At 28.9% G+C, this 25,008-nt stretch overlaps 2 protein-coding genes across 3 annotated transcripts in view; one reads left to right on the top strand and one right to left on the bottom strand.

The window, feature by feature from the left end:
- The window catches only part of LOC111042823 (leukocyte tyrosine kinase receptor-like), a 319,549-nt gene that overhangs the window by 179,872 nt on the left and 114,669 nt on the right, over positions 1-25,008 (top strand). The gene's annotated exons all lie outside the window — the stretch shown is intronic.
- On the bottom strand, positions 14,851-24,473 carry LOC111042825 (putative sodium-dependent multivitamin transporter). Of its 2 annotated transcripts, none has more exons than XM_022327520.1 (10): positions 24,111-24,473; positions 21,480-21,701; positions 20,279-20,503; positions 20,027-20,142; positions 19,306-19,548; positions 18,388-18,562; positions 18,095-18,307; positions 15,852-16,012; positions 15,144-15,352; positions 14,851-15,058 (listed from the first exon to the last, which is right to left on the bottom strand). In XM_022327520.1, the coding sequence occupies exons 1-9, from the start codon at positions 24,216-24,218 to the stop codon at positions 15,145-15,147; spliced, it is 1,671 nt and encodes a 556-aa protein (XP_022183212.1). In that variant the 5' UTR covers positions 24,219-24,473; the 3' UTR covers positions 14,851-15,058; position 15,144. The 2 variants fall into 2 exon arrangements, with proteins under 2 accessions (XP_022183212.1, XP_022183213.1); XM_022327521.1 differs by having other exon boundaries at positions 14,851-15,055.

The following is a 25,008-nucleotide window of genomic DNA, read 5'->3' as shown; positions in this document are numbered from 1 at the left end:
AATAAATAATGACCAATTGTCTTAACAGTGCCCAGTTGGAAAAAAACAGTTTTTTTTCGCACGGTTAAAAGTGAAATAGCATACATCATGGCGGTCCTTTCCCTGACCCCAAACGATTGCACTATGTATACATTACACGAATGTACGAATGTTTTTATAATTATTTATGTTGTTGTCGGTCAAATATTATTATCGAACAATTAAAACATATTTTGATATTTGGTGAGGTTATTTTACCGAGTGTCTACTTGTATCTGAGTATTATATTAGATGGATACTTCAGTGCACGATAATTATATGTTTTGAAATTGCTATCTTCATCCGTACATGTTGGATTCGTACCGAGCCACGTATAAACAATAAATAGTTATTTGACAGTGGATTAGATTACAAAACAAACTTTGGAATTACCATCTAGATCATAATATTATATAATGCAATGATTGGTTTAAAATTTCGTCCAGGTATTTCGAGGTCTTCCGAGTTTTAAAATTGTATAAAGTTTTGAAAGGTTATTAAAATATTTACTAACAATTTAAAATGCATTGTTAATTCAAATTCAAATTATTTTTCAAAAAAGTAATTATCGATATTATAGTCAATAGTCAATTATAGATTCTGGACGGAGTGATGAATGTGTAGATTTTAAATTGATGTAAATATTATTTATAATAGAAAGTATGCTGGAATTTAATATTTGGATAGGTTTATGGTGGCAAGTAGGTTATAAACTAGTTTATACTTCAGTGGGCCTGAAGAAGAAATTTATTCAGTACTTTTCAAAATAATTGGGGAAAAAACGCACGAACTACATTTGTGAAAATATTAATACTTATTATAATTATTTAAATAAAAATTATCACTACAATTGGATGCAATGACAGTATTAAACAAATTATCAGGCTTCTTAAATTTATTAGCAGACACGATTATTTGCTTCCACTAAATAGCTGTCGTTTATAGTCAAACACTCTAAACTCTAAAATGTAAAAGTCGGTAGAAAGGATTCAATAAACGTAAAAATCGTATCATAATATCATTCTAAATTATCTTTAATAACGGGGTGAGCATAGTTTAAATTGTTTCTGGAGGGACAAACTACACAACTTTAATATTATAATATATTAATATTACACCCGTTTTTATAAGTGAAAGTAGCAAAATATCGATCATAAGTAGTGATGCCAACGGATTGAATAATATTAATGGCTAATTAACATGTTAAAACACCTACGTGCACTGTATAATTATAATAATCATTATAGTCGGGGCCATTTAATATCTGCAGATGATATGGTTCAGATTTAAATTGACTAAATGGATTCAAAACGCCTAATGACATTTTAAATAAGATCTTATAATTTAACAATTAATTAGTATACCTAATAATAACGGCATATAATAATTAATAAATTAATATCAATAATCCAATGCATTTGTGGTAAAATAATTGGTATATTGAACTAATTATAATATTTTGATTGGTGCCGTGCATAGTTCAATGGTTTGGAATGCCTATTATCTACGACAAATTAACATTCTCCTTTAACCAAACTTACACTTAAGTCACCATTAACAATAACTTTGCCTTTTGTGTAACAACAGTAAAACAGTAATAATAATATTATGAAGTATTGATTATCGTTAAATATCTGTCACTGATTGGAAACTATTCCATTAGACAATAGTTAATAATAATAATAATCTATATAACACAGGCATGCGATTCGAAACAATAAAATATATTGGTGCTTAAAACCGATAAAATGCGTACATAATAATGGTATTATATTGGTAATGATTTAACTGCTTATTGGCTTAATAAAGTAACTTCGATGTATTTGGTGATGTGGTTGTGCGCTGAGTAGATTTACAAAGTTAATAGTGTTTATTTGTTCATGGTGTGTGTTTATTGAGATATAATATAATGTATTATTTAAACATATATATACATATGTGTGTGTGTGTGTATTGAAGAGAATTGAAGTTACAGGAAAAAAATAAAATCTAAAAACATTGTCTTGTCACTGAGTGGTCGTTTATTTTTGTAAATTGGCTGTCTGAAGAAACCCAATCCGAATTCTGTGATTCGTCACATAAATCTGACTTAAGATAAATTTCGTTTATGGGAAAGCGATTGGAATCCGAATACATACGATCAGTGCAGACGATTTAACAATATCGCAGTGATTACGAAACTAAATGTAGGTCACATGCATCGTATGCAGCAGCAGCACAATCACCGATGATAATCCAATTGCTTGAAACGATTACTTTTATTTACTCCAAGCGAGTGTACTAAATAAGGCAAATGTCCAACATACGTGTTGTATTTGAAGGGTCGCTTAACGAAATTAATTTAACGAAATGTCCACATGTACAGTATAATAATATGAAATTGCAATCGGCTGTTTTAGATTTCATAATATTATTAGCAATATACTAAAACAATTTAGCGAATTTGTTTGCGTTCGCATAAACACCGGTCGTCAGTATTTGCTAAATTAATATAAAAATAATATTATAATGAAATATTTAATAAAAACTATTTAATGATGACGAACTATAGAAACTATTAACATATTATGATACGCATATTGAGTACAATATGACCATAATATGCAGTAGTGTTTTGGTCGTGGCTTAAAATAAAAGATAAATCAAAACATTATAATGTTTGGTAACAAAATATTATGCAGTGACGATTATTTCTATTTAACAGGACATAATTTATGCTATAAATTCGAAAAGTGTCTATTAGGTATTGAATGATGATACGGTGAATCATACAATTATAATGGCATATATTCTCAGAATGAAGTAATATTATGAGAACGTGGTCAAATTATTATCTCAGAACGCGGAGACCGTGAACAAAATATATTATATAAAGATAGGTCTTTAGGATGTTTGTGACCGAAAAACATTATCAAAACTTAAACTCGTTTTATATACTACTTCAGATTTTCTGTATTAGCATGCCATGCTAGTCGCAAAAAAAAAATACCTTGTCAGGGTACAACTCATTAACGCCAAGGCTTTGGAGGGGGCCTTTGGTCACCCCTCGCCCTTCGACAATAAGTGCTCCACGTCAGTACCATTATTAGCTGTTTCCTGATTTCCAAATTATATAGAAAGAAAGTTTCACGTGGGAAAGAGCCAAAAAGGTATAGATAAGAAACGAAATGTTCACCATAAAAACCGAATAACTGTTTGACTGTGCGCAATATCGTTTGTATTTTGATGATTTTATTTTTCCAAAAAAGGTATTCAAACTTGAAAAAAATCACCATATCAATAAGTGATTGATTTTGAAAATGTTGAAAGATATGGCACATTCAAACTTGTCTAATTTTTAAGTAAAAAACTTGGTTATTTACAACTACGATTACATATCATGCTGTTCCTGTCTGCCTGTCTGTTGTCAGAGCGAAACTGTTTTTACGCACAATGTGTGGTGGCGTTCTTAAGTATACTCAAATAATTTAGACTAGCTTCTCTTAAACTTTTAATCCACTAGACCCCTTAGAGTATAGTAAACATGATTGCGGACCCATTAATAAAAATAACTTAATCTAACAAAAATAATTAATAACAATTTGCGGGCTCCGTTTGTTAGGAGTTATAGTCCTCGGACCACAATTTGGAAAAAACTGGTTTGAGTCATCGGAGAAGACGACCACTCACCATCATTATGTTACCTAGGTATCTATAAAGACAAAATATAATTTAATTTCAGATCGGACCTTCGTCATCTACCCATAGTAACTGCTGCTTAGTAGATCCGTTACTCCAGTACCACCAAAGTATATATTATGTATAAGTAAAAAAATATCCTACTGATTATTATTTCATTCGTAATTATTTGTAACCCTAATTTCAAAATTCGCACACTTCCCCCAACTTGAAAAAAATGACTGTATATACATATATATATATATATATATATATATATATTGATGGTCCTGGGGTAAAAGGCCTCTGCTTACCTGGTTAGTCGGCATAATAACCAAAGACACGTCCACGAGAAAACTTTGAGATGCAAAAAGTCTGGTCGACCGATTTTTTAAAATTTCATTCTACCAACCAGGCCGGATAATACTAAAATTGTCGGCCATTGAAATAAAACAAAATTATTTATTGAATAGCACTGAATATACTATGGACCAGTTTAATAGAACGGCAGTCAAAAACAAACACATCTTGGCGGCTTCACAAACGAATCCACAGAAGCGTTAGGTTGCGTTTAACAAATTAAAACCGTCGTTAACATTAAAACTAAAGAGTAAACATAATTAATCAAATCAGAGTAGAAAACATTCATCATGTTACTCATTGGCAACCATATTCATTAATAGAATATAATTTATTTCAACTTGATATTTTATTAAATTCTAAGGAGCGTTTTTAAATAATAATTGAATAATTCAGCAAACATTTTAAAATTTACACAGAATTTGGGTGTTCAGATGGTTTATTTCGTCATAATGTATGAGTTGAGTTTAAAGCGACAATAAAAAAATAGTAAGCGAATAGCTGCGAAATATTTCATTCGAAACTAAAAGGAATGTTTAATTAATCTCATCCAGATATCTAACATTTTATTGATATACTTAAAGATAATCGAATACACGTCACATACATGACAATATGTTATACTTAGTAAAGAGGTTATTCGAAAAAAATGTATACCGATTATTGAAAAAGAACATTTTAACCACAAGTAATAGTGAAATATGAAAATAAAAATATGCAGTTGCAGTAAAAAATATTTCATACATATTTTTACTTTGCACATATTACAAAATAAATAGTAAAATAATAAATTGACATAAAAAAGCACATGTTTTATAAGCACATTTAGTCTTAATTAGCCTGTAACACACAGAAGGAAATGTGTATATACTAACTACATATTATGGATTCCAACTTTGTTTGGAGTAACTCAGTTTACGTTAAACCAATTTAATCTGGGGCTCAGTTTACCACAAAATGGTAAATGGTCAGTTCATAAAAAATGTAGTTTTTTCTCAGTTTATAACGCCGCACTGCAGTACTATATACTTACTCTCATGCACACGTCGACGATTAAAATAAAGGCCACAGGTAATCAAAAATGATGTAACCTCATAAATATTATCATCCTTTTATCGTCCTAAAGTTCTGATTGAACAAATTACATGATGAGGGTCTTGAAAATAAATTGCAATTTACATATTATACGAATTATACTCTATGGATTGTCAATATTATTTTTTCTAAATGTATTTGATCAATACTTACTTATTTTTAGATTCGGAGTGGAGAGATAGATGTATTGATTTTCGTATTTTATGTGGGTTTTGTGTGTTACGTAAAAGAAAAGTAGCAGAAAAAATGATTTGATTTTAAACTTTAAGTGTGGTTTATGATAGAAAATTGGATCCAAAAGGTCACAATATATATATATTTGAAAATGTCCAGTATTTTTCAAAATAATCGGGAAAATAAAAAAAAAATTGTGTTAAACTGGATACCATACAGTAGGTGTCTAGAAGGGTCACTGAATAGATGTTTAAATTTGAATTTCAATGTGATGACATCATTGTATACGGAAAACGATTCTGAGCGAAGACCGTTTCTCAGTCTTCAATATTACTAAGTATATTTTATCATATAATTGTTAATGTAATCTATTTTACCATAGAACAATAGTAATACAGTAGATTGAATTAATTACTGTCAAAAATATTGCATTATAAAATGTCAGTGTTTGCGTATAATAAAATAAATAATTATATACATTAAAAATTTTGAGTTCAATTACCCATGACAAACCCATGACCCTATAATATTTTTAAATTGCAACTTAATAACTAAAATTGTTAAACTTCGTTTAAATTTCTAATATTTTACAAATGTACAAACTTAATATTGTAAAGAGTCATTTGTCCAGTGATATACACTCCATTATTTATTCGAAATAGAGGCATAAACGATAACAATGACAGTCAACGTCATTTTATCGGGAACAGACAAGATGATAAGGCTAGTCGAAAACAGAAATCGGTTGTGAACGGCCGTCGAGCGGCTGTGCTGACCCGGGTGTCTCTGCTCAACAGAAGTGTTGAAACGGCCAACGCTGGACTGGCGTCGATACAAAACAAGTTAGCCAATTACAGGAGCGTGTGTTGGTGCAGCGCTCTCGGTTACCTATTCGCAGCCCCATGTCCTTGTTGCATTATCTGCCCCTCCCTTAAGCACATCATCAACCGTTCTTGGAAAAATGTACCACCGATTCCGAAGCTGAAGGTGCGCACCAGGCGGACGACGACCAAGCTGAATTGAGAAGACGGCATCAGCTTGGTACACTATAATCTGTACGCCATTGTGCAGGCTGGCTATGCATTGTTCGCTTGATCAAAGGTGGTCTCTGCAACCCAAAATGAGAATTGTTGCTCTTCATCCACCCTGACCCCGCCGAGCCACAACCGGTGGTGGCCCATCAGCTTTGAAATGACGAACTTGGCCACCGGAGTCGAATACTGTTTCGCAGTCCACCCGATGGACGTACAAAACCAAAGCAGTCCCTATGCCTCATCCTCATCTGAGACCAACCGGAAACGATTTACCAATTAGTTAAAATATAACATTGTCAATTACAGTGATCTATTTAATGACTAGGTACACTAAATTCCTTTTATACCTACACTAAAACGATTACCTACTTTTACTTATTACCTATTTCCCTTTTTCAAATTAAATTTATTCAGGTTTTATGTTCCAATGTGTTTTGAATTTTGATCGTATTGAATCGATGTGAATATATATGTGTGTCACCTATATTATTATACACATTCAAAACTCGGGAATACGCATTATACAGCGGCGGATCAAGGTCAAAAATTCTTAAGTTATTTCACAGTGAAAAATATATATTTCTTATGTCACTTTCGTACACTACCATGATAAATTATTGCATCCTGGACTACAATCTACGAGCTGTCAGCTGTGCGTTTGCAATAATTGCCTTTTAACGGTCCAGGAAAAGTTATAAATGTTGTACGTACATACATGTAGGTCTTATGTTTCAACCCCTAAAAGCCTAACGCGACCACGTGATCAGAGTGTCATTTCGATTACGAGCCTTGAGATTGACGAAGTGTTTTTGTGTTTTGATACAAAACCACAACATGTATCATGTATGGCTTTACCACATATGCATTTATTGCTCATAATCTTGGCCTGTGGAACACTGAAGACAATGTAAAATACACAATTTTTCTCAGAAAATCCGTTGTATTTGTCGGGTGTCAACAAAAGGTTTGAAGACATGAAGAGGTTGGATACTTCAGTTGCTCATTCGGTATGTATCCAACATTTTATGGACAATCAAGGAATTACGTGACATTTTATCCCTCTCTGAGCATCCCCTCACTTGGGTGGATTATGTGATGGTGTAGACGGTATGGACTATAAAAGAAATTGAATTTTATACTTGTGCAAATCGGGATGAGCTAAATCCCCATCCACTTACGCCCTTTTCATTAGATCCCCTCAACGCACGAGTTCTTACTCGTGGCCGTTTTCCAAAAGGAGTTTCATTCGGCCCTGCTTTCTCAAGTGTTTGCAAACATTTTTATCGGGTATTGGAAAAAAATAGCTACAGACTTGGAATCATTAGTATTCCGCGTACTTAATAAACTATACCACGGTATCGAATAGTGTCTGGTAACAGCGTAAATTACCAACCTAATTATATAGTATGTTATAATGTTTCTAATCTGGGTCGAAATCTTCAAGCGTTGTAATGAGAGAAATGTTAATATGTTAATTATCAGTTTGGCTAAGGTCTACAGTATAGCAAATGGTGTACAAATATATTATTAGATCGATTGCCGTGTTACATTGTTTATATATTATATATTTTGGAAATTTACAGTTATAGGTTTAAATTAATATGGTATAGTTGTATTACTACACTAAAACTTGTTTTATTATCACATTCAGCTCACAATCAACGACTATGTGAATTGACTATTTTGATTTGTACGAAACACGAAGCACTCAGTCATTCTCATCTCCGGATTAATGGGTGCCTTATAACAGAGCCGCAGAAGGGAAATAAATCCTAGAATCACAAAATTGAAGTCACGCTGTGATATAAAGAGTTGAAAATGTATTTGTATTTTACTAGGTTCATTATTGGTTGAATGTTGAAGATCAAGAAAATTCTTCATTTAAGTTGTATTGTGTAGATGCTAAGTAGCAATACCAAGCTTACTGGCATTTAACTGTCGATAATTGTCCAGCTTAAAGCTAAATGAAGGAATTAAGCAATGAGTCTTGATAAATATTAAACACTTTAAAGTTTCTATCACATCTGAATATCTGTTACTTTATTAAACATTTAACTGTTTTTTAATCCTATGTATAATATATTTATTATATATTTATATCACTTCAATCATAATACATTTTAAAGTTATTTTTCAACCATAGAAAATCATTTGATCAGTTTTCAAACAAAAAACTAAATATTTGAAACTAAATATTAAAAAAAAAATTCAAGTAATCATTGAGTATCTTGAGTAACTGAAGCTAAATTTAAATTGTTTTCAGATATGCCTATTGTATTTTTCAATTTTATATTTTTCATTCCAACACAAAATTATATGAATACAATATTTTAAATTAGTAATAGATAACCTAGAAAAATGTTCAGTGTGTGTAGTTTTATTTGCAGTGAAATTATCAAAATACTAAATAATTTTTATAAAGATACTAGTCATATTAAATTTATAATTACAATCAATCAGAAGTCTGTTCATTCTAAATGGATGCTATGGATGCCCATCGAAAAAAACATAAATAAATTACCTGCAACAATTTTTGCATAAAGAGATGTCTCATTCTCATTTCTCGTATAATAAAATACTATTTCAGCTATATTGTCATACAGGCAATGAGTTGTGTCCAACTGGCATTTTAGTAGTTGTATAATTACACTATTTTTAAGTTATAATTTGCTATAAATTTTTGTTTAACCTGATTTGTGCTTGGGTAGTCAAATGTAAGCTAGAAATAACATTTGTATAACAATAAACATAATATCACAACGATAACACTTATTCTATGTATTTAACTGCAGTTTAATATTTGGTTGAAGCATAATATACGAGGCATTTTAAATTAATAAATTATATAAAACCAGTATGTTTTTTATCCAAAAACCAACATTTAAAATAACGTCATATATTTATTAGGAGGAAAAATCAAAAAAACAAAAAAAAAAACTTTGTAAATTGTAATAATATTTAATTCATACGTTTATCATACATTATACAGTGTACCGAGTGATTCACCAAAAATGATTGACCTAATTCTCCATTGAATATCAAACTATGAATTCAAACTCTGATTTTTTGATTTTTTCAGAATACCTGCATAACTATACTTTTTAATATTTATATATTTTTTTTTTTGCTATCTATTCCAAGATGTAGCTTGTACTCGCACATTATTTTTTTCCAAATTAGAACTACCTTTTATTGTAAACAGTACGACTGAAGTTTTTAAAAAAAAATATTTATGTAAATTAATTTAAATTCGAAAAAGTAATTTCTGAATTATTATTTAACGATATTATGTAGGTACTAAAATAAATCCAATATGTATGTCCATTAATATATGCTTAAAGATATCGGAAAAAAAAATATTTTAAAATTAAAGTAATCAATTAGAATTTAATTAAATGTTATAATTGTCTACTCGAACAAAATTAATTAATAAAAATAATTTAATAAGTAAAACAAATAGGTACAAGGTACTTGGCTAATTTGATGTGAAACTATTAAGGATTATATTTTAACCAACTAATTGGATGCTATACATTATTTATATTTACATAAAATCATAAACGAAACCTAATATTATTTTTTTTAAGAAAAGTAGGTGTACTTAATTTATAGTTTTTTTTAATGTAAATGTTGTTATTATTTACTTAAAAATTAGACCCAAGGTTTACTATAAGTTTCTTAACTATTAACTTCTAAAAAAAAGTCATGATATGAATTTAAAGCAATAAACATTCCAATAACTGAAGTAAAATTAAATATAGCATACATATAATTTAGCATACATTTATTTTAAATTATTTTTGTTTTTATTAAACGAATGAAAAATATTTCAAAAATATGGAACCTCGTTAATCATAACATTTCAATTTATGATAACATAATAATATAAACTTAAAAATTGAAAAACAATGACACAAACTTTACTTAAGGACTAGTTAATTAAGTTTATTTTAAATTCGAATAAAATGAGTATTTTCATTGTTCTAATTATTTTTATTTTTGCAAATATATTATCCTTTTTTTAAGTTTTGAAAATATATTTTAATTTAAGCTATATTAAGGAAAAAAACAATCAAAAGTTTGACGAGAAAAACTTTCCAACATTTTAACACTAAAAGTTTTTATGAAAAAAACTAAGTATTTCAAAATAAGAAAAATAGCCATTCTACTTAATATAATATCCTTTATTTGTTCAAAATGTATTTCAAGAAAATTAACCATGGACATTGTACCAGAACATTAAAATATTTATATTTATTTGCAGGTTATAACTAGCAATCAATGAATCGATTTTCATCAATTTGTTTATAAATTTATAATGTGATATATAGTCAATGAAAATAATAAATCTATCACTACAAAGTATATATTAATATGGATTTATTTTATAAATTTTAATTTTTAGTAGATATCCACCAAAAATAGTACTTTTTTAAAAATTATTCTAAACTAATTTGTGTATAGTTTGGTTCTTACTATATATATTTCACTTATTAAATAAAAATAAAATGGAGATAAAGATTAAATTTATATTTATAATTTTTTCAAAACGATTAGTGTGGGTTATTTTATTCTAAAATATTCGTTATATCTCCATCGTATACTAAATCAGTCGTCGTTAGTCATGTCACTCTCAACCGTAAACATAAACGATACATAGTATACATAATTTATTTGAAATAAAATCAATTGCTTATTAATTTATGGGGTCGGCGAGAAATATATTTTTTTTTACGGTTAGCACAGTACATTTATCTCAAAATAATACGATAACTATTAAGTATTTATTCTAAATAAGTTGTCGTAAGACTGTAATTTATCAACTAGATGAATATTCAATATTTTAAGGGTTGCGCGTATGAAATAAACATACAAATAGACACGTGGGTTCAGTTTAATGAATATTTTATAAAATGTAGAAATTCATTGACACTCGGAAGTTCGTTTCTATGCTATAATTTTTCAACCAAAAAAATGTCAAGAAAACTTTTTAAACTTAACTACTTAAGTTATGTATAGGTACTTAACAGTAAAAAAGAATACGAGGAGGTCAATTATAGGCTAAAAAAGAAAAATCTAGAATCGCCTTTGTGTTTTTAATATAATATACCTTTACAAATAATAGACTTATATTTAGGATCATAATAATATGATGGATTGTATATTTTTTGATTGACTGTTAAATCTAATAAGATAATATTGTACAGATTGCAAATTCAAAACATATGATGTGTTTATTCATTAATATATAACCATGACTATAATTATAATTATATATTTATATATATAAATTACCAAAACAATATTATGTGAACAAGACTTATACAATGATATTATTCTGGTAAGGATATAACTTATAAGAGTCTTAATATTGATGTAAATTAAATTATGTTTTATTATTTAAAAATAATATCCATGGTCATTTAAATATCTATGCTTTATTATGATAGTATCACAACTAATTATTAAAATCTTAAAAATTGTCGATCGAGTGAATATTCTCTATATCTGCTGAATTAGAAAGGTCACCAACATTAGTCGATAACTGTTTAATTGTTTACTGAATTATTTTATTTTTAAAATTTTTCAGCAATATCGATTGGACCAATTATTTGATCTAAATAATTGTGAGCATGGTTTAATTGCAAGCCGTGTGATCTTTTTCTTTTTCGAGCAGCGTATTCTAAGGTTTCTGTCAGTGATGGATTGACTTTGAAAGAGTTTCCAGAATGTTAAATATATAAATAGAATATAAGTAGAATAAAATATAGTACTATAGACTATTTACAATACAGAGATATTAAAAAATGTTGTCCAAAAGAAATCGAGATAGATACTATTATGTTAACATGTTTTCTCTAGTGGATATAAAAACATAACTACATGCGTATTATTGAAATGTAGAAATCGAGAAAAAAGAATTTAAGGCATGAGAAATGTCCATCTGATAACTTTCAATTCATGTACAAAAATTTAAGTGAAATATAAAAATACTATCTGGATAAAGACTTAATATGTATTTTCAGTACCTACCTGGTTATTTAGAACTTTGAAATAACTATTGAAAATGTATTCCATCTTTAATATTATCTAGTCATTAGTCTTACGATTCTAATGAATTAATCATTTACGTTAAATCTAAGACTTATAAGAGCAGTATATTATATTGAAGAGAACGCATGTTAACGTGAGACTTAGAAGAGTGAAAAAATATTTTGATCGCCTTATTGCTAAAAAAAAAAAAAAATAATACTGAGTTGGAAGTCTGCAGGTAAATGTCCCACAGAATTCATTCTCAAGTTAAAAATTAAAACACAATTACATAATTTGTGTTTACATTTTTGCAAAGAAAGAATAAACAAATGAGAAACAATTATTTATGGAAATTGATTGAGTGAAAAAAATATCTGGAAAATGTAAAGTAAAAGTATTTTAAATCCTGATGAGTAAATATATTAAATTTAATTAATGGTAAACCGTAACATTTCGTAAAAAAAATATTTAAAAATGTAGAAGAACATTTTATTTGAAACACTTCACTAATAATTTGTAGCAGCAAAACAAGATATAGATTAAATTTAAAAGTGAACAGGACGGGTATTTTTGAAAAACACCTCAAACAAATTTGACTACATTTAGACTTAAAAGTTATAACTTAATTAGGCGTTCTGAATGATGAATAAAAAAAACCATGGAATTTTCAGAGTGAATTAATTTGAGAGAAGACTCGGAAAATATATTATTTATTTACACAACCCCAGCGCAGCTACAAAGAGAGAATAATATAAGTAACACAACCTTAGAAAAAAAAAATGTTTTATTTTGGGCAGAACACCGCATCTTTTAAGAATGATTTGTAATCTTTTTTTTTTTAATTATGGAAAAGTGGCAAAAAAAAGCCCACGATACTGCAGTAATATTGCAACGTGTTTCGACGAACGTAATACCATTTTCCGGAGTGAACTATATATTATATTATTAGTTTTATTCAGGTAAAGAAATGTTAAATGCTTTATTTTTCTTCTATTTCTCTCGTACAAATACTCAAGCAATTCATGAACTCGTATATAAAAGTGCCAATATATGACAATCTTAAATTTATGAAACTTTAATTATAAATATTAATAACTGCACGTAGCTGGGTGGGCTATTGTTTGGGTGTGTTACGTATAATAAGAGATTTGATATGAAGCTTGGAAAAAGTTCTGAACCAAACTACAAAAAAAAACAACAATTTTTAGCAAGCCACGGTTAAAACCACACATGCTAAATTGTTTTCATTTCTTGTCTGTTGTTTTTCTAATTAGGCAAACTACCGAAAACAATTTTAAAATGATCCGTTTTAAGTACCGACTTCACTCAATTTCTAACATATACATATAACTGCTAAACACTTTTTGAGCAGTGTTCACTATCAAAACAATGTTCACAAGGAAAAATCAAAAAAAATCATATAAAACTACGTAGGTAATACATTTCCTTGCACAGAGTATTGAATACTTCGTATTCATATAGTAAATTACTTAATGCAATTATTTTTATTTTTATTTTAAGTATGTAATATATCATTTAAGTAGTACAAACATTTTGTTTTATTTTGTACCATTATAATTGATTATTTATATTAATAAAGGCGACTATTATTATTATTGAAGTTCTAAATTATTGTTATTATTAGTTAAAGTTGCATGAAAGTATTGTTTGATGTTCACAATGATTATACAGTGTAATAGGTGTAAAACTGAGATGCAACTTTTTGAAATGCTCCACAACTCTGTTTTAAAGAATTCTTTGTAACTACGCCTACAAAATTCTATAGTAACCTGTGAAAACCTGCCTACAGTTTTTTTTTTTCCAAATAAATTATAAACTCAACACTACCCACGTGCATAGTATAGTTAGATGTTCAAAATTATAAGATATAATATTTATATGACGAAGTCGTGTATTATAGTATTTTTAAATTAATAGTAATCATATTTATCTAAATATGTTAACTGATTATTAAAACCGAGCACCTGTGTAAAATCTCACACTTTTTAGTTACCAGATTTAGTGGAGTGTTAAGTGACGATTAGTGATGAAGTGGTCGCCGGCCGGAGACTAAGACTAAAGTCTGAGCTCTGGATTTGATTAAATATTATTTCTACACGGATAAGTATAGGAAAAAAAGTATACATGATCGGAGACGACAATAAGACGTAACCTTAAGACTTAAACTAATGTATATATATTATATTATAAATGATTTTTTCGTGTATTTTATACATTTATGATACCATATTAGTAACAATCATAATCGTCCGGTATACATAATAATGGATTTTAGAGGGGGTAAAAACATGATTATACCGCGGGTGAACATAAAAAGAAGTATGTGTGATATAAATATTAAAATGTTCTGTTTCTTAGAAACGGTGGTGTCTTGCGGCTACCACTCATTCATTAATAAAAATTTAAAAAATCGGTTGGAACAAAAAAATTTTTCACCCGGCCCAAAAAAACAACCATGTTAAATACAACTGTCGCGCGGATCTGATTCCGTTTGACTATTTATTAATCATAATATAATATATTACACCATGATCAAAATGCTTAAATTATATAAATAGACGAGTAAAGCATATGGTGGTTGCTTGAAATTTCACTTTGAACTTCGGTATCGTATAGTCTGACGTAATACAACAATCATTTCTGGACACAGACCACGATTGCATCTGCTACACAATATGGTACATAATTTAATATTGATCATGTAAACCGCAAATACCCAGCATTATCATGCAAACGAGATTAAATACTCACATTATAATCTTTGTCCATAATCTCTGTCACGTCTTAACAATCGTTTCGCCACATACGGGGTGAATAGATCCGGATTGTGGTCACGTGTTTTTCCTCTGAATATTGCGCTCACTATCATTGCCACTACAAATGTTACTAAAAATCCCAATACTATGTAGTACAGGTAACTGATTCGATACAAATATGCATAGCCATCATCGTGCGATGTTCTAAATAAATTAAATTAAAAGCTACATTTTGTGAAATAATATAATACAGTAAGTAGAATATTATTATACAGTGGCATAACTGAAGTTAATTTTGAGGGGTGAGGATGTCATAAAATTGTGTTAGTACAACTGTTTTTCAGGAAGACTCCCTTCCCTCTATAAATTCACCACATAATAAACTCATTATTTTTTTACGTTTTTATGTTTTATATTTTGTTTAATCCATTTTTAAGATAAAAACCTTTAAAATCCTTTAAAAAGAAAAAATGGTCCAACTCCCAAGAGAAAAATCTCATCGCCCCTTCCAAATAACGTTACCAATACTTTTAGACTAGAAGAGGGAATATGTATATTTTATTTTGAGTCACTATAATACCTATGACATATTAATTCAAAAACATGAAAAAACGTGAATTTTTGAGTACAACTATGATTTTTAACTTTTATAGACAACTATATAATCAATAATACTAAAAATAAAATGGTGAACGATTGTTACCCTTTATAAAACGATGATGGAAGCTGGGTGGAACTTGTAGAAATATTAAATATTGTACACGAATTTGTGAACGAAGGTAGATTTTCAACTGGAGGTTTAGGCCCGCCGAATCCAATGATAAACGAAAAACTCAAGCCAAATATTAAGCCGGCCATTGCGCCCTGGAAATTTGAGATTTTATAATTAATAATTTATCAAAATAAATAAACAAAAATAATTAGAATAGTATTAAGGATGCCGGAGCCGTATAAACTGTCGTGTTTATATTTTTAAATTGATCTACACAAAATTTTACAAATTATTCATCAATTCATCTGTTACTGCCGTTTATACTTTATTATTATCAATTTATGTATTTAATGGCCTTGAGGAAGGCCAATGGTACTGAGAGAGTGCAATAAGATGTAAAAATGCCATTTCTAGTTAAACTCCAGTTATACAATATACCGCAGGATGACAAAATATAATCATTTCAATTACCAATAATGCATTTACAGGAATAACAATCATGCCTTGAAAAATAGTGGAATTTTGATATTTATTTTGGATTTAAAAGAGAAAAACTTAAGTCCGGTCATATTGAACTCAGATTTTTCAATTCACTTTAAATAACGCCAGAAAAACATATTTCAAAATATACAACAATTCGTGCTATAAATTAGACACTTTTATATTTTATTTCTACTTTTCAAAAAATAATTTTTAAACTCTGAGTTTAATACTATCTGAATATATATATATGTCGCATCCACATAGTGAAACTACTCATTTCGTGAACTGGATATCCAGATAGCGAAATTCGTCCAAATAGTGAATTTTGACGAAAACACATTATATGGACATCCATTTCATGAAATGGACAATACCTATATCGTGTACTTTGTGTAATTATTATTTTATTATATAATGGTTCATAAACTATCATTATACATTTATACGTATATTATATTTAATTTTTCACGATTGATTAATATATAGGTAATTTTCTATATTGTTCTATACACAAAAATCTAGCAATTATAGTCAATAAATTACCTATATCATATTACATTATATTTTTATTTTATTTTTCATAAACAATACGTATATTATATTTTATAAACAACAGTGTTACCTATGTCCCATATTAAGTGTTATAAAATATTCATGAAATTAACTATAATTATAACCTAACCTATAGATCCCCCAAACATAATTTGCGTGATCACGGAACAAAAAAAAAGGATTACATAAATTTGGAACAAATTAACAAAATATGGTTTACTCAAAGGATGGTTCAGTAGTGAATGTTTGAAAAAATCAACAACTCAATTTCTCACTACTGATCAAGTTGATAAAAATGTTGATATTTAGGTGAGAGAAATGATTAAAAAAATTTCAGGAGGGCAAGGATTTTTTGTCTTGTTTGTGTAAGGCAAAAAATCCTTGCCAACCAAGTAGGTGTACTTGTTTTAAAAATAATATGCAATGTAACAGTCGATGTCATAATCAATAGTTGTGTAAAAATAAATAATAATTAAAAAATGTATGTAAAGCTTAAGCCGTTTAAGGTATGTTTAAGTTAATCAATTAATTATTTTGTTAGGTAATAAAACAAGAGAGAAATATAGTTAGTTAAATATTATAATTATAGTTATAATTTCATGAATATTTTATAGCACTTAATATAGGACATAGGTAACACTGTTGTTTATAAAATATAATATACGTATGGTTTATGAAAAATAAAATAAAAATATAATGTAATATGATATAGGTAATTTATTGACTATAATTGCTAGATTTTTGTGTATAGAACAATATAGAAAATTACCTATGTATTAATCAATCGTGAAAAATTAAATATAATATGCGTATAAATGTGTAATGATAGTTTATGAACCATTATATAATAAAATAATAATTACACAAAGTACACGATATAGGTATTGTCCATTTCATGAAATGGATGTCCATATAATGTATTGTCGTCAAAATTCACTATCTGGACGAATTTCACTATCTGAATATCCAGTTCATGAAATGAGTAGTTTCACTATGTGGATGCAACATAATATATAATATATTATTATTCTCCAAGGTAAAATAAAAATTATCGAAATTCGAATATTTCACGAGGCCAGAGAGTTTTTCCTGTGAGCAGTTTTCGTACAAAAGACCCATCCACCCTGACATCCTTAAAATTAAAATATTTTACCAGCGACTACCATAGTATTATAATATTATAAATTATAATCAATTACTTTTTGGTTGATGTAAGGTAAGAGTATACCCAATGTAAACACGGCCAACACGGGTCCGCCGATTACTCCAAATATGGTCAGGGAAGTTTGAAGCACAGCGCCCATATATTTAGTCAGAAATGATAATGTAATGCAAACACCACCGTACACGAGGACTAAAATTTTCATAAGATAAACACGTTTTTTATCCGCAATTTCTTGTTTTTTAAATGGCTGGAATACAAAACATATCGCTTTAAATTCAAACTGTATTTATTCGGACGATTAAATTTGTTTGAAATTCAATATACAACCTTTATGTAATCTTCCATCGTAATTGCTGCCAATGAGTTGAGGATTGGCGATACAGAGCTCATTGCCGACGAAAATATTCCAGCTATGAATAATCCAGTTAAGCCAGGTATGGATCCCATAGTGTCCAGCACGTATAACGGCATCAATTGATCACTGCTTGATATACGACCAGACCTTTTTAAACACAATTTATTACAGTAACATTCATCATCATCATCATATTATTATTATTATTATTATTATTATGTGTAAGCTGGTAAATGATTTTAATAAAATAAAAATGTGTGTTTAATACCTAACTTGTGTATGACGGTATGTATGGTGGAGGTGGAACGGCAAAAATTTTATAAAAATAAAATAAAATGCAACTTTTATTGGAAAATATAATAACAAAATTGAAAATATTATACTTAATTAATATCATAGATTGAACTATCATGAAATAAAAAATTATGATTAATGATAATTGATATTATACTATTGTTCATCACCGAATGATTGTCTTCGGTCTCCCCTAATAAGTTTGTAATCTTGTTACCAGAGAAGACCGATCGTAATTTTGTAGGCATCATTAATAAAATTATTATTGATGCCTATATTGATAACAATGCCTATCTAACGATAATGTTACCGTCGTTTGGTACATTTCATTATGTCTGTACATTACATTCACTTAAAACACATTAGGTATTCGGTATACGATATGATCAATGTTCATGAAATGGAATGTTTTTGATTAAAATTTGAACTATATTAATGGCGGTTTCGTGATGTGGATACAATGCTTAATAATATAACATTATAAAGTACAATCATCGCTCCACAAAGAATCTAATACGTATAATTAAATTATATGATGTAGAATTCAGATATTGTATAAATATGTTTTAGCAATTAAAACTTAAATATTTAATTACTTTATAGGATCGCAGTTGTAATATTTTGAAAACATCGCTAGACCAGACAAACTTGTTAAAAGAGATATGACTATCACTAGTGGTAAGCTACACCAGAGCGCGGTAACGGCAGTCTTATAGTCCTTCAAAGTTAAAAATCTCTGTATTTGTGTTTGATTGACAGCATACAAAGAAATTTGAGTAAAACTCCCTCCGACTAGTATACTTAACCAACTATGTCTTACTGTTGGATCGATATTGAAACTGAAATTGAAAATTATAAGTATATTATGACTTTAAATATTTTAAATATATTTTATTTTGTTTTAATATTGTACTAAGGGCAGATAATGATTTAAAGAACTATTAAAAATTCAATTCAAAAGCAATTTATTGCAGAACAATAAAACAAGTTATTATTATTATTATGATACAATATTATTTAATAGTTTAATACTTAACTAGGTCATTTTGGCAAAATATAGTTTTTTTAAAAATGTAAAAAAATGATTGAAATTACTTTAACGTTTTTGATTTTCAAAAGTTTGATTTGTTTAGGTTTCGTTAAGATTGAAAACAAACTTCAGTTTGATATAAAAAAAAAAAATAGGGATTATATAGTGTCATTAGGAAGGTAAACTATAAGAGTTAATATGAATATTGAAAATTCCTGAAAGTTTAACATTATCAATTATAGCTATAGGTACATCAATATTATAAAAATAAATACATTTTTTCTTACTTTCCAAAGTTAATACGTCCATATCTATTGGAAATGTCCCAGATTTCCGATAGACCCCCAGTTTCATACCATGCAACCCCAACAACCGCAATTACCGATGCGTACATGAGAATCGACTAGAATAATTAGTAAAAAAAACAAAATCGCATCATTTATAATTCAAATATAGATTAGTAATATTTACGGACAATGATGTATGTTATTTATAACGGCAAGTAACAACTGTACACAAAATGTAATCGTGACATTTACTTGTAATAAATCCGTTATGATGACTGCTTTTATTCCACCCATTGTAGAGTAGAACACGCATACCAATCCCACGAGTAAAATGGAAGCGGACTGAGGTAATCCGGTCACAGCTTCCAAAGTCAGTGCTGGGACGTACAGTACGATGGCCATGTAGAATATCATTTGTATACTGAAAGCCAACGACGTGATCACTCGTGTTAAACGTCCAAATCTTATTTCCAAGTACTGTGAGCATTGTGACGACGTCACATTATTATGTTATAATATTGTTATTATGACGTTCGTCGTTAAAGGACAATGAAACAAAAAAAAAAATCATTTTCTTTTTTTATACCTTAGTATGATATTAGAAATGATTACTAAATTGTTGGTCTTTTCAAAAAAAAATGATCCGATCATTCCTTTTGCGTCAAATAGCTGCGATCGTACGTATACGCGTGACTGGTGCGCATTTGTGCCGACGTATTATTTTAGGCGGTAGATATTTACATGGCGTTTTATAAACACGTAATTTCTAATTTATCTATACGACTAAACTTATTATTAATTGGTAATTATTAATTGTATCGTTAATACTTAACTCCATAGGAAATCGTGTATGCATTCCAGCATGTGCTGTACAAGATATTCGAAATAAGTACCCTGAAAATAATGGAATATACGTAGGTTTTATAAAAAAACACAGCAAATAAAACAATCTCAATAAATTTGAACACCAAATTAATTGTAATAAATAAGTTTGAATAAGATTAGTGTAGGTAACTCAGTATTCATTTTATATTTTAGTATTTTTTTTTGCTGAATAATGACAAAATATGACAATTGATAATATCCTATAAACCCTAGTTTGTTATTCGTTATTCAAATGGAATTATCTAATATGATATAAATAACTTTTAGTGTCAATTTATAATAATAAATGATAATGACATTATAATATCGTCACAGAAATTAATTCAGTCTTATATTTTGCATGTTTGAATGCACCATATAAACATTATTGTACGGCGCAAAATATTACGGTGGCACGAATCCGTGCACTGCAGTGACGTCACGCATATGAGTACAATCGCTATTTCACACAGAACGAGTGATCGGATCATTTTTTTGAAAAGCCGAACAATTTAGTTTTCATTTCCAATATTATACTAAGGTGTGAAAAAAAAAATGACAATTTTTTGTTTCACGGTCCTTTAAGTACCTCGTATAGAGACAAGTTCCCGAGCTTGAAGAAAACCGGCAGATATAAGTAACCTATGACGGGAGTGGCGATAACGTAGGAGATGATTATGATGGAAAACTGGGTACCACGAGTATACACTTCCGAGCTCAAACCGAACATCGATATTGCTGTTACGAAACTGGCCATCAGAGAAAACGCCACCGGTAAAACACTCTGGTTCTTATCACCCAACATGTATTCCTGTGAACATAATATTCATATACTATTATTATTATGATATTATTAGGATGATTCATCAAGCGGGTTTACGCTCTTTTTTCTTTAATAACGCAGTTGTTCAAAATCCGAATTACCCCAATATAAGCCCATATTTTCAAATTCTTGAGATTTTTTGCACTACTACTTAGCAATGCCCAATGGTAAAACAAATTTCTATTTTTTTTTTTTTTTAATAAGGACCATTATTTACCGTCAAGTGATTAGAGGATCAATTTCCTAAAAATGTGGACATATCAGAAACAAAATTCAAACGAGTAGTTTTCAAATTATTTAACTTTGTGTGCTATATTGCTATAATGATAATTGGTCTGTTATGAATTATGGAGGGCTTGAATGATATAAGGGCTATATAATATGGCTATTAGACAATTTTAGTGATCTAATAACTTGTAAAAATAGTCCAAACATAATAAATACTAAATCCAATATGACCTAAATCTTTCTTGTATTTTTGTAAGATTATTTTTAAGGACAATTATTATCCAAAAAATAATTTTTAAAAAAGGATGATGTTACCATTTGAAAAAAAAAAAAATTTTATAGCAATAGTTCAATTCTCATATGTAGTATAAAAACTTCAAACATTTGATAAAATGGTCTATGTGTGTAATAAAAAATTCCAAAAATCAAAATTTGAGTAAATTGATTATTAAAAGAAACAATTTGAACTTAGTGAATCCTCCTGTAAAATAACAAAGATTTGAAAAAAAATAATCAAATCTTTAAAGTTATGAATGATTCGTTTTTGTTTTGATAAATCTTAAAAAGTGAAATTTACCATACATATTTGTGATTTGACATGATAATATATTATTGTTAATATTTAGGTAATAAACAAAATTATTCATTTTACATTTCTAGGAGAATAGTTAAAAATCAAATAACTCATATGCTTTTCAAAATACATATACAACCAAAATGTTGAAAGATAAATGATTCACTTATTAATGAGGATAATGACGTCAAAGCTAAAAAAATATATTAAAATTAACTTTATTCTAAAAGGTCCAATACGAATAACAAATATTTGATTTATTTAGTTTAAGTTACAATAGCTATTTGTCGACATACATTATTTATCAATACTGTTTGGATTTTACAACACTGACATTTTATTATTTTGAATTATTAACATTTTTGTTAATGTGATATTTTAATGTTTCAAAAATTGAATCATTCATACAATTAAATTGTTTTCTATTTTTTTTATTGTAAATGGCTGCTTGAGTTTTTAATTTAATAATAGTCTGCTGTTCTGTTTTTGAAATGTAGATACCTACTCGATATACTGATTATTCTTTCAACAGCTAGAAACATTGTAAACATTGTAGTAAGAAGTGAAATGTTTAAACACAAAAACATTCACAAAAACACACTTCGATGTAGAGTCATGTTAAAGGGTAAATAACTAATAACACTACCAATTTAAATCATGTTTAAAATATGTAAAAAGCACGAGGAGGAGCTAACTGACATGGTTAAATAGTAAATCGGTAGATACATCAAAAAGAAAGTAAACACATATAATTAATCAAATACTATTATACTGATACATGTACACTTCTTGCAGACATTTGAAATTCAAATGTTGATGTACAGTTGAATATCTAAACAAAAAAAAACGATTTTAGTTATTTTGTTATAATTTGAAAATATTATTCTTGGGACATGAAACTTTTATGCATATTATTATAATTTACTATACGGAATGACATTTTAAAGTTATTTAGATTAGTTTTATGCTATTTCCTATATTTTACAGTACGGACCCATATTATCACTGATGACATAATGTCGGTAAGTCTGCATTGACTCAAAACTCAATAAAAATAATTATATTATATGATATAAAAACATATTACTATTATAATAACTATTAATACAATAAATGCGATGTGTTTGGTGAAAATCGGTTCAATCTACTGTGTTACCAATATCTAGCAATATAATTGTATACACATTACACTTGGTAGTATGAGATATGTCGACGGACCGTCTTCGATCTGAATCGTTGTTGTACGGAATGATCTAACAGCTACCTACCCAATGACGAGCTTACACACGACACCGACAAGAATATACAACAGATGTAGTTCGCTCGAATTTTTTTTTTCTATTACTATGATTTGGTTTAGTCGATATGAAGTTTGCCCGATGAACACTAAAGCCCCGGCGTCGCATGTACATGCCGACATTTCTGAGGGACGGGAGAGGATCAAAAACCAATTAAAACCGTACCTCCTATAATATACGGGTACCTACTTCGATTTCGGAGGGTTATACTCGATAAAAAAAAAAAAAAAAAAATGTAAACCTTCGACCCGTCCTTCTACATACTATTATATTATACACGAAAACAATAATTATTACCTGCGTTGTCTTTTGTTTGCCACCGGTAAATCGGTAGTACACACCGACCGAGGCGGACATGACCAACATTATTCCGAACACGACGTAGTCGGCAACACCCAACGCCATGGCGGTTTTGGAACGCGGTTACTGCTGTTATTGCACGAGTCTGAGGAATTATTGTAATATATTATCGCACGTTCCCGACGGAAACCCACATGGAAATAATTTGAATTGCCGCAGTAGTGTATGTTTCGTTTGATAGTGTCGTTTTGCACGGTGGGGCGCATTAAATTAACATGTTATTATCTGATAATTATATTCACAATCCCGTGTATATTTTACGAGCCAACGCACGCGGAGCCGGGTTCCGACAGATTCGTCGAGAATCGATCGGTTTTTTTTTTTTTTACTACGTGCGATTAAACGGATTATATCGTAGAAATCCTCAGCGAGTGTGTGCGTATTTCGATTGATTTGGAACAGTATGTGTATGGGTGATCGGCGTGTATATACTGGGTCGCATTGCCAATGAATGGTTCTGTAAGAAAAAAAAAAATGGTTTAATAGGCTATTTAATAGGTTGATGTTTTTTTTTTTTTTTTTAATCAAAATTGTAATCGTTTTACGATTGAACCAAATCATTAAAGGCAGACTATATAACATGATAAATATCATAACTAAAATACATGATCATAATTGGTCTGTGATTTATATCCGTGATTTTTTTTTTTAGACGAAGGATTTGTTAAAAAATTACATTTTTATAGATGAGAAAAGAAAAGTGTTCAAAGGCTTTCGCGGTAAACGTTTAAAGTGTAAAGAAATTATATTCATTATTTTTGATCAATATTTAGGTGAGAATAGTTCAATTGCTATGTAACAATGAGTCATCCTGTACGTTATTTATGTTTGCATA

The sequence above is a fragment of the Myzus persicae genome, unplaced genomic scaffold (assembly GCF_001856785.1).
Source record: "Myzus persicae strain clone G006 unplaced genomic scaffold, MPER_G0061.0, whole genome shotgun sequence".
Lineage (NCBI taxonomy): Eukaryota > Metazoa > Arthropoda > Insecta > Hemiptera > Aphididae > Myzus > Myzus persicae.
This window is presented reverse-complemented; position numbering and strand designations above follow the sequence as displayed.

Excerpts from the sequence above, each read along its gene's own strand:
- LOC111042825 (XM_022327520.1), bottom strand. The coding sequence starts at position 24,218 with ATGGCGTTGGGTGTTGCCGACTACGTCGTGTTCGGAATAATGTTGGTC. Across the intron at positions 20,143-20,278 it reads TCATAACGGATTTATTACAA|TCGATTCTCATGTACGCATC; the intron begins GTAAATGTCACG and ends TAATTATTCTAG. Across the intron at positions 18,563-19,305 it reads TACAACTGCGATCCTATAAA|GTCTGGTCGTATATCAAGCA; the intron begins GTAATTAAATAT and ends GTGTTTAAAAAG.